The sequence below is a fragment of the Nothobranchius furzeri genome, chromosome 14 (genome assembly GCF_043380555.1).
Source record: "Nothobranchius furzeri strain GRZ-AD chromosome 14, NfurGRZ-RIMD1, whole genome shotgun sequence".
Classification (NCBI taxonomy): domain Eukaryota; kingdom Metazoa; phylum Chordata; class Actinopteri; order Cyprinodontiformes; family Nothobranchiidae; genus Nothobranchius; species Nothobranchius furzeri.
In genome coordinates, this window is record NC_091754.1 from 49,837,272 (window position 1) to 49,848,408 (window position 11,137).

Sequence of the window (11,137 nt, forward strand, 5' to 3'; positions counted from 1 at the left end):
AAGACAACAAAATCATAAAAAACCTTCAATCAAACTCAAGAAGAAGTGCCTGAGTGTCAGATTTTGGACAAGAATGGAAAGGTTTTGCAAAGTGCACAAACTAGAGCGATGGAAAAACTGCCAAATATCATCAGATTAGTTCTTCTGGAGAACAGATGGGACTCAGAAAAGAGGGAAACGGAAAACGCTCTCCCCGATAGAAAGTTTGGTGTCAGTGATGTTGATGAAAGTTAAGGCTAAAGGTCAGTTCCACATTCTCCTGCAGCTGCATTGTTCCTCTGCACAGAAGGTGATGACATCTGTCAATCAACCTGCACGGAGGACCTTTACAGCTGGACAAAGGCTATTTCATCAGACAACCGTGCTTTCAGGAGAAATGTCACAGATGTTGGGATAAAAAATGAGTTTTTTTATTTTCCTCCTTTCTGAGGTGAATTTTAGGCATTTTGGAACATCAGCTGTTACTGGAGAATCGTGCGTGATGCATTTCTCCCTGCGTGTCCCGTAGCTGGGCTTTTCTTGTGCTTGTGAAAGCTGAGTCCTCGTGAGCGAGACGTGTTGCACCAGAGCTGCTGCTTTTCCTGGTCGCTCCCACTGGGACGAGCTGAGCACCAGTAGACCTGCTGTCTGTTATCCTTTACCCAAAGGTTCACTGACCCCAGACAGATTTCTCTTCCTTCCCCCGTGTTTTATGGTTCCAAGCCTTCCCTGTCTGTCTCGTTTTCCTCCGTCTGTCTTTGTCCTCTCTCTCTTTCCATCATTGCTACTCAAAATTAGACAGTTTAGAAAATCACAAGAATAATAAAACTGTGAGTATTTCATTTTGCGTAGATAAGCATGTCCAAAGTGTGACCCGGGGGCCATTTGCAGCCCTCAGAGTGGTCTTGTGCGGGCCCCAGTTGCTTGGAAATTTGCCTTCAGCAGGCTGCTGTTGTACATAGATGATTTTTTTAATACGTCTTATTTTATTTTTTTGCAAATGTGTCTATCCCGCACATATTTTTGAACAATGCAAATAAAAATATTTATGACAAATGATTGTTTCCAATCTTTAAATAAAAATAATCTTGAAAAGTTTGGACTCCCCTGATCTAGCTAGTTTGGATTGATAGGAACCTCGGGGGGGGGGGGGGGGGGGGGCTACACACGTTGTGTTGGAACAGTCAGCCTAGCTGCAAAAATGAAAGTTATTTTTTTTGTGAATTACAATGACTGGTTTAATCATTTGAAGTTAAAAACCCAAAGTTACATCAACAGAGGCTAACATTCTAATATGATGATGCCAGTTTCAGGAAGTGAAGCTAAGCTAATGAGAAAAAAATGGAGTTGTAGCCATTTTGGTCCAGTTTGGTAAGTTTTGATAATGTCATGTGTAATTTGTCTGTACAATATTCTTAAACTCAAAGTTCAGTAACAATATTTTATGGTTATTTCAGTTGAACCGGTCATTTATTAGCTCAGATGCCGATGTTGAAAAGTTTGCATAACCTAGTTAGCATGTTCAGATTTAGCTTTGAAAGTTGAGTCTTTTCACTTTTTCAATCAAATTCCCAGTTTGTGATGGCTTTGACTCTAAACGTATTCAACACCACATTTCAGCTCAATGTCTGTAAAACGAAGTTAAGAGTTTTTTTCACGTTTGTCAATAAGCTGTGGCAGCCATCTTGGATTTTGTTGACTCCAAAAACAAATTTCACTTACATCCTTCAGGTTTTATGAGATTCTGTGTATTTGACGTCAAATTGCCAGCCATTTTGAATTTGATTGACTCTAAAAGAAGCTAGCGTTGCAGAGACAATGAAAGAGACAAGAAGACCTAGCTTGTTGATTAAAACAGATTTCATTTAAGAAAATTTTAATCAGATCATCCCAGGAGTAGCTCGTGGAGATAAAAAAGAAAAGGTAAAACACACGGTTGCACGTGTGAGAAAGCAACCATTTCCTCAAGCCTAACACGAATCCATTCAAAACGAAGACGCAGGGAAATCCACTGATCTTGGACGCCACTCATGCACCACAACAGCAGGCTCTCACTAATCCCTCTCCCTCTACATGCTTTTAATGAGCCTCCATAACCGTAATCCGTATGGTGCAGAGCAGCTCGGGCCCATTCGAGCTGCTTCCACGACTTTGTGCTGTCAGCAGAATGTGACAAGGGACACGTTTCTACGTGTGTGTGTGTGTGTGTGTGTGTGTGTGTGTGTGTGTGTGTGTGTGTGTGTGTGTGTGTGTGTGTGTGTGTGTGTGTGTGTGTGTGTGTGTGTGTGTGTGTTTGTCACCGAGCATCTGCGTTGTTGGTGTGCCATCATGGCGGACGATTTCCCATCTGGTCGACGGAGAATGTTTTTTGTCGTTGTTTACCTGCATCATTTTGTCATCACCTAAGCGCACAATAGGATTATAGTGGACAGAAAGTGATGGGACAGCCTGGTGTGTGTGTGTGTGTGTGTGTGTGTGTGTGTGTGTGTGTGTGTGTGTGTGTGTGTGTGTGTGTGTGTGTGTGTGTGTGTGTGTGTTGAAACGGACTGCATGGCCTTTTTCAGAACTCCCAAAGGGAACCAAATTAAGGCCCTCTGGGGCTGAATTAGTGGAAGCTAACCAAGTTAGGGGAGGGCAGCACGAGGAAAAGGGGGGTCTGACGAGCAGGAATGGACGGATTTTAGTCCTACCACACACACACACACACCTGTCTTTGTTTTGATGCTGATCAGGTGAAGATAAAAGCCAGTTCCTGACAATGACAGCCTCTCTGTAGTGGAAGTCTACAGGGACATCCTGACGAAGAGCAACTGCTAATGTATTCCTGTAGGTGGGCCAGGACCACCGGGTCCACATCAACACATCTAAACTCATTTAACCCTCCAAAACACCAGTTCTGTCTGGTTTTTGTGTCCATGCGTGGTCTTCCGTAGGGAAAGTCTGGAAATGGGTTTGGGTATGGTTAATAAATAATGTCTGAAAATGAAAAAAGAAGACTATTGGGCATGTAAATAAGACAGCAATGTCGAAACATTGGTTCCTTTATTTTCACCGATGCAATACTTTTACTCTGACTCAAGTTCTCCAGCCTTCTTCTTCCACTTCATAAAAATAACTTTATTTTGAAAGTCCTGCATCTTTTCTCACACTTTCTGTGGTCGCTTCTGAAATGAAGATGGTTTAAAGCTCAACGTTCCAGTTGACACCTCAGTGGTCGGACAGGTGAGGTGTTCTGATTGGACATGCCTCCAACAGGAAGCAGTGTCGCCACCAACAGGACACTGATGGGATAACAGTATTCATGCTATCATTGACTTATATATATATATATATATATATATATATATATATATATATATATATATATATATATATATATATATATATAAAGAATATTGTTTCATAATATTTTTATTATGTACAGAAGAGGATTAGGGCCGCTGTAAAATCAGAATTAAAGTCTTCTGCAAAAAAAAAATCTCAATTCTTCTTTTTCTGGCCCTAATCCTCTTCCGTAGTCATATCATATTGTATAGAATAAAATGGTATTTTTCCATATTTCTGTTTTTGTTAGATTGTATCATATCACATTGTATCTGATTGTGTTGTTTCATAAATGATGTAACAAAATGTAAATAAACATTAACAATGTAAACGTTACATTTTTCTGTAAATTCTCCTTTCAGTTGCCACCTTTTATGGCTGCACATTTGTGGATCCTTAAACATTAGATTTTGTATTATGAAAGAGCTCGTTGGTGTAATTTTGCAATATTTTAATTGTACTTTTATAATATTTTTTAATTAATGTTTATGTTTAGATTTAATTTTGTACATCTTTCAGTTATTTAACATTTGGGCTAAATATTGAAAATGACCCACTCTGTTGTTATCCAGACCATTTCCTGGCTGTAAGCATCTATAAATGACCCCACCCTGGTAATAAATCAAACTTTTTCCATCCTTTGATTAACGTGTCAGCTGGTAGAGGTTTAACACACGGCCTTCTGCTTCTTGTCACATGACACACACATATTTAATTTGTGGAGTCATAGACGATCATAAATCTCATATTTATGAGCGACTCCTGCTGAACGCAGACCGCCAACTGCGTCGCCACGACGTTCAAGAGCCAAAAACGAACCCACCGATAGCTTTTGACTGATTTGGCTCATAAGGGCAGCGAAAGCCTCTCACTGTTAGGGGTCGATGAGACTAGAAAAGTCTGTGATCTTTATCTTCTTGACAGGTGGAGATTAAGCAGAACTTCAGGGTTTTCATGAAATCATAAACAAAAAAGTTAAGAGGCCAAACTGCCAGAAACAGGAGAGATTATCAGCTCTCCAAGCTGGGATCCAATCAAGTCATTAGGAGCAGGTGGAGCTGGTGCAGAGCTTTCATTTCTTCAGGTGGAAGGTAGAAGTGCTCTCTGGAATCCCCCGCACTCAGGTTTCTGTGTGATAATGGGATTCAGAGTGGTGGTTTTCCTGGTGTTTGTGCTCCTCCTCGCAGTTGGAAAACTTTGCTCTGCACAAAACCCGTTTATCTTTGGCACTAATGAGACTCTCCACCAAATCGAACAGAAGCCAGTGGTAAGCACTCAGCTGCAGAACCAGACGGAGCGTTCTCCGGTCACCTACCAGCTCAAGACCTACCAGCTCAGAACCCAAACTGAGACCCAGAAGCTGCAAAAGTCTGAGAAGCTGGCGGCTGTCCGTCCAGACCGAGAGCCAGAGCCACAGGAACCCACCCGAGCTACAGAGGTGTTGGCCCAAAGTCCAGATCAGAACCTGTCCTTTAAACCTGACAAGAAGGAACCAAAGGTATAGTCTCCTCCAGCAGACACGCACGCACACACACACACACACACACACACACACTGTATGATCAGTGTGAGTGAGTTCGACTTGTGTTCCAGGTGGTGGGGGAGGTCCAACAGCAGGTTCCTGTGCCAGCTGAGAGTGTGTCGGTGCACTGTGGTGAAGAAAAGGTCACCATGGCGGTCAAACGGGACTTCCTCGGTAATGGCTTCTCGTTAACTGTTGGAATTGATCACCTGTGTGTGTGTGTGTGTGTGTGTGTGTGTGTGTCCATTTGAAGTTCTTTTGAAGTAATGTCTGAAAAGCTTACCATAATTGGTCCAGGCTCTGGACATGGATCTATGGTCTCTTCACTCTTACATGTACCATGCTGTCCCGTCAGGTGTCCAGACACTGAAGGTCTGAACTTATACTTGCACTGAGGGTTATTGATGACAGATCAGAGGGTGTTTTTTTTTGTCTTATCTTCTCAGGAAATGGTCAGCTGATCCATCCTAGAGATCTGACTTTAGGAGGCTGCTTAGCGGTGGATGCTGTTGACCACATCCTGCTGTTTCAGACAGAGCTGCATGGCTGTGGCAGCAACAAGACGGTCTGCATCTTCTCACATCTGCTGTTGAGCCCTCTGACTTCCCTTTAATGGTTTTCTTCTCACTTCAGATAACCGAAGAGTTTCTCATCTACTCGTTTTCTCTGATCTACTCCCCAACACCCATTGGAAACACCTCCATCTTAAAGACCAATCCAGCTGAGGTGACAGTTCAGTGCCACTTTAAAAGGTACAGTTCTACAGTTCTACTGGTTTTATTTTTATTCTATCCCGTAGCAATCATCACGATTTAAAAATTATGTCCCGAACCATTTTAAGATATTTTATTGTTACCCGTCCAACGGTGGAGAATGGTTGACACTTCGCTGGACCATCAGCATAAATCCTGTTTCAGTTTTACTCTTGGATTGAAAATTATCATTAGATATTTAGTTGTGAACTACTTTCCTCTATTTCCACATCAGTTTTCATATCAATGTCTCAAAGTGACTGAGCTATAGCCATTTTTAATGTTGGCTAACATCAGCTAGCTGTGACGGCCATTTTTAAAGACTCGAATGGTGAAACATGAAATCTAATGGTTTTTGGGATATTCAGATAATGGACAAATACATGCTATGCTAGGCTACTGAAAAGTTGAATACGGAGTGAACCTGGAGAAAAGCAATGGTGTAAAGTAAAGCTAATGTAGCTAAAAAATTGTTAATCTAGGAAAAAAGTTCATAATGGTATCAAGCTAATGGCTTATTTATATCAGTCTGTAGCCGACATGGAGGGGTGTGTAGCATATGTGGTGGTCGGTATGCTCCATGAAACAGTTGCTAATATTTTAGCTTTTGTTACGCTAAATCTGAGCTGTAGGTGAAGCTAATGGGCCATTCCCATCTGTACCGGGTCGGGCCGGGTAGCGTAGGTTACATATCTGGGTGGCCTGGTATTTTTTGGGCCGTTCCCATCTGTACCGGGTCGGCCTGGGCCGGGTAGCATAGGTTGTTTACATATCTGGGTGGCCTGGTATTTTTCTGGGCCAACCAAGGCTCATTCTCAGCCCTCTTCTCGAGGGGGTCTGCTTCAGGCCGACCAGGGCCAACACACCCACTGCTGACAGCAAATTCACACCTTCCATTAGAGCAAGCCTCTGATTGGTGGGTAGAATCAGCCCACATGGGCTTAAGGCAAGGATGTGTGGAATCAACCGGGCCAGGCTGGGGCCGACCGGGGCTACCCGGCCCGGGCCGACCCGGTACAGATGGGAATGGCCCATTTCCGGGCCAACCAAGGCTCATTCTCAGCCCTCTTCTCGAGGGGGTCTGCTTCAGGCCGACCAGGGCCAACACACCCACTGCTGACAGCAAATTCACACCTTCCATTAGAGCAAGCCTCTCATTGGTGGGTAGAATCAGCCCACATGGGCTTAAGGCAAGGATGTGTGGAATCAACCGGGGCCGACTGGGGCGGCCCGGGCCAACCCGGTACAGATGGGAAAGGCCCATAAGCTACAGCTAACTGTGATGAAGCCCATGAGGTCTTATTGGACCTATTTCAGGTACTGGGGGACATTTAGCTTAGCAAACCTACTTAAACATGCTAGAGTTGATGTTCTTAACCTGTTTTTTTTTCTTTTTTTCTATAGCTTAGCCAGGTTCAGCAACCAACCTGTAGCAATGTTGAATGACGCAGTTAATATGTAACATTCCCAATGAGTCTTTCGTGCCTTCCTTCATCTGTTTGTTGCAATAGGAGGAACTATGTGAGCAGCAACGCCATGAGGCCGACGTGGACAACGTTCGCTAGTGAAATGCAGACGAATCAGCAGCTGCAGTTCTCTTTACGACTCATGTCGGGTGGGTCATAAGCGACTCTAGTTTTGTTTTCTGCGGGGGGTTGCAATCACTCAGAGCTTTGCAAACTTTGCAACTGTTAAACAAGAGGGAAACTTTTAGCTGCATGGTGATGAGATGAAATTACATGCCTTCTGCAGATGACCCATCGGGGTCACTCGCACATCGAGGCGATCAATATACAGCTGATTATAGCTTCTAATTAATTCCAAACAGCAGATAATAACTGCTCTGATGAGCTCGCTGGTCTAACCCAGCCTCGCTCCATCTGCTGATTACTTGGTAGAAAACTGGATGTATTTCATATAAATGTTGAAGGTTTATAACTGCCTTTAGGTCCTCTGAGTTTCTTATCCTGGTTGTTCATGATTCATTTGGGATTTTATTGGTTGTTATTATTTACCCTCCCTTGAATTGTTTTAGCCTCCTAATCCTAGATGGCCCCAATTCTAGTTTTCCACTTGCAGCACATGTTTTTATCTATTTAAATTAGAGGACTGGCTTTCTCGGATGCCTTACAATGCCTACTTCCTGAGGGAGATCATGAACATTGAGGCGTCCGTCCTCCGGGGTAACCATGTTCCTCTGAGGCTCTTTGTGGACAGCTGCGTGGCTACGGCCCATCCTGACCCTGAATCTACGCCCAGATACCCCCTCGTCACCAACCACGGGTGAGAAACTACAACAAATCTGAACTGACACCTGCATATTTGTCTCCTGAAACCTGTCTGTTCCTGGATTTTAATTTTTTTTTTTTTATTTGACTCGTGAAGGTGTTTAACTGATGCTAAGCTGACAGGAGCCAAGTCTTACTTCATGCCGAGAAGCTGGGAGGATAAACTTCATTTACAGCTGGAAGCTTTCAGGTTCCAGACGGTTGACAAGAACTCTGTGAGTTCAGCTCCTCTGATTTTGTTTAGTCAGTTTCCAAACAACTCGTATTATAAATATTCATTTTTAGACTATTTTTGACACGTTTGAGCAGTTTAGATTTGTCCTCTTAAGCTTTCTTTATGGTTGACTTACACAATGTTTTATGTTCATTTGTAGAAAAAAAACATAAAAATAAAAGCTAAACTAAAAATTTTCTAAGAAATGAGGATCTTTCAAAGATAAGTTGAACATTATTTGCAAACAATATTAAATGCTAGTATAATTAGACTTTCCCTCAACTGTGGGTTGGCTAAAGAATGATTCTTAAAACATATTCTTAAAGTTATTTGCTTTGTACAATTAACATTTCTTATTTTAAAACGTTTCCAGGTAAGGCTTCAGGTGTAGAAAGATGTCACAGGTGATAGAACCTTGGTAGATGCAATCTAAAGGGTAAATTCAGAATGTATGTATTTAATGTTTTTATAGTAACTGCATGACATGAAAGAAATCAAGCCCCTGTACAGCTTTGATCCACCACCAGAGGGCAGCAGATATGAGATATTTGAGGAAGGTACTAATACTGATGCTCAGTTTTTGTTTTAGTTACAGGAAAAACTGAGTTGCTCATCGTTATAACCCAAAAGAGAAGGGATTATGTGATTTTAAAGCTTTAAAGAACACCTCAGGTATTTAATGACGGGGGTTACGAACACTTTTTTTTTCTGGAAAAATCCTTTTCCTGTTCCTGCAGGTTTATATAACGTGCAGTCTGAAGGCAACGACCCTGGACGTTCCCCTTGACTTGCAGCACAAAACCTGCTCGTTCTTGATGGAGACCAAAAGGTTAGCTTAAGCGTTCAAACATGCAGGTGTGTTTCTAAATCTGGGTACCACTGCACTGTTCTTCTCCCCCTAACTCTGCACAGATGGGTGGCATCAGGTGGAGACAACCAGCTGTGCAGCTGCTGTGAGACCAGCTGTGACGGGCAAAGAGAGAAGCGAAGCCTTGCAGCAGACACTGGTACGATTTACCGGAGCGACGCTATGCAGCTCTGGGATGTCTAATGAGCACACATCCAGGGAGGACATTCTTGGTAGACAGTGTCTACAAAGCTAATAACTAACAGCTTTTTTTATTATTATTATGAAAACCAGTGAGTGTAGGGTTTATATTCTTTGACACGCGTTTCTGCAGATTTGTGGAAGGGGGGTGCAGCTACTCTGGACCCAATCCTGCCGGAGGACAGGATTCCTCCTCCTGAACCCGCTGCTCAGCTGCAGACTCAAGAGGATGATCAAGATACTTGTAAGTACCGCTTTTCCATATTTCTGCCTGTCTCAACTGCTAATTCGAACTGCTGTAACTAATGGAACCAATAATCTTTGTCCTTTTTTCTCTCGAAGCCATTCATCCCCCCTCCGAGGCCTCGACTTTATCAACGATCCTGCTGTGTGGAGCAGGTGCAATGCTGGCTGTGGCATTAGCTTTCATGAGCGCTGTAATCTGTAGCAGACTCCACAAACCCAGTGGGCATGCTGTTCGTACCTGATTTAAGACAATAAAGCATTTCTAACAAAGGTGCTTCTTTGCCTCCTTTCACTTTTGTGCAGAATATCAAAGAAAATCTGAAAAAGGAGCCACCCTCAAGCCTCAAAAGCTCAAATCTTTTTGCAATTTGGGTTTCTCGTTTGACTAATGAGCCAGTTTCACCAAAATGTGCCTGGAAAATCACCATTTGAGTCATTTGGTGGTTATGATGCACAAATCTTGGAGAGGAAAGCGCTCTGGGTGTGGAGGGAAAAAAGCCAAATAGCTGAGTCTGTGCATGAATGATGGGTATTAATTTTTAGGGGGGACCTGCAGGAACTCGTCCCACTGCCCTGATTGCAGGAATCTAATGTGTGCCATTACCACTGAGCTAGCATGCAGTTCTTGGTAACAATAGTCATATTTCAGATTCTGGTCATTTCCAACCCCTCCCCTTATTTCTCCCCCTGCAGGTTTCTGCCTGTAGTAGCGTATTCATGAAATCATCATGAACTGTTGCTCACAAGTCTGGGAAGATGAATAGACATAATTAAAAAGCCCATAAAAGCCAGAGCAGGGGCTTTTATTACAGTAATGTGTGAAGGCCTTGTTTTAATGGGGTGTTTGTTCCCGTGTGTAGGGCTGACAGCAGTGCTGCTTTACTGCAGGAGCTCCCCCCATCATTCCCAGCACACCGGAGGCTAATAAAAAGCCTAACTTAATGATTCACCAGCAGGACGCCTGACAGGTACCAGCACACAGAGGCAGAGCGATGGACAACATCTACCAAAGGAACCAAAGATGTAGAAAGAAAATACGGTTTTCAGTTAAAGGAAAGAATTATTAGCCAATCGGTTCTGCTGCTAATGTTCATGCTCGTCCTCTGTAACGTCAGTGATGTGTCTGACCACCTGAGGGCAGTGAAATGAGCAGAAGCTCCCACACGAAAAAAACCCGAACACATCTCTTTATTCTCCATCTGATCTCATGCTAATGATGAGCATCAATGCTAACAATGTAGCCAAATTTTCTAAAACCTTGAATTTAATTGACCAAAATGTGTTAATTGTGCTTCTAACGTGTTACGAGCCTCATGAAAAAGGGGGAACTCCTAACAATGTCGGGAAAACCAAAGTACAGCAGAGTTTTTTGTGTTGGCATGAAACGTTAAAATGTAAGCTAGCTAGTTTTCATTCGCCCATTTTCACTTTTTTATACTGATTACATTTTGAATTTAATTTTGGTTAAACTGTTTATTAGAATATTTTATCACTTAGTAATGTCAAACATTTTCCTGGTTATGAAAAGCAAAACATAATGGGTAGTTTGTCTTTTAAAGAATTACACTACACCCGAAAGGTTTATTGGGCTGCTCAGGTCTGCGGTTAGCAGCTAAACACTGAACTTTGAAGGAAACTTTCAGTTGGCATGGCCTCTAGGGTTAGCGGATAATATTCTACAGTTGACGTCACTGAGCAAATGCTATTGGGTGTTAGCTAATGCTAGACAAAAAAAAAATAAAAAGTGCATTTGCCAATTAAAAA

General features: G+C 42.6%; 1 protein-coding gene across 1 annotated transcript; it reads left to right on the forward strand.

Moving 5' to 3' along the window:
- The first annotated feature begins 4,359 nt into the window (after positions 1-4,359).
- On the forward strand, positions 4,360-9,644 carry LOC107381092 (zona pellucida sperm-binding protein 3). Its single transcript, XM_015952616.3, has 11 exons — positions 4,360-4,801; positions 4,897-4,999; positions 5,272-5,390; positions 5,459-5,577; positions 7,089-7,192; positions 7,683-7,860; positions 7,963-8,080; positions 8,817-8,908; positions 8,992-9,086; positions 9,261-9,371; positions 9,470-9,644. The coding sequence occupies exons 1-11, from the start codon at positions 4,442-4,444 to the stop codon at positions 9,613-9,615; spliced, it is 1,545 nt and encodes a 514-aa protein (XP_015808102.1). The 5' UTR covers positions 4,360-4,441; the 3' UTR covers positions 9,616-9,644.
- Positions 9,645-11,137: the final 1,493 nt, after the last annotated feature.

Coding starts and splice junctions, on each gene's coding strand:
- LOC107381092 (XM_015952616.3), top strand. CDS start 4,442: ATGGGATTCAGAGTGGTGGTTTTCCTGGTGTTTGTGCTCCTCCTCGCA. Junction 5,000..5,271: donor GGTCAAACGGGACTTCCTCG/GTAATGGCTTCT, acceptor TTATCTTCTCAG/GAAATGGTCAGCTGATCCAT. Junction 9,372..9,469: donor AGAGGATGATCAAGATACTT/GTAAGTACCGCT, acceptor TTTCTCTCGAAG/CCATTCATCCCCCCTCCGAG.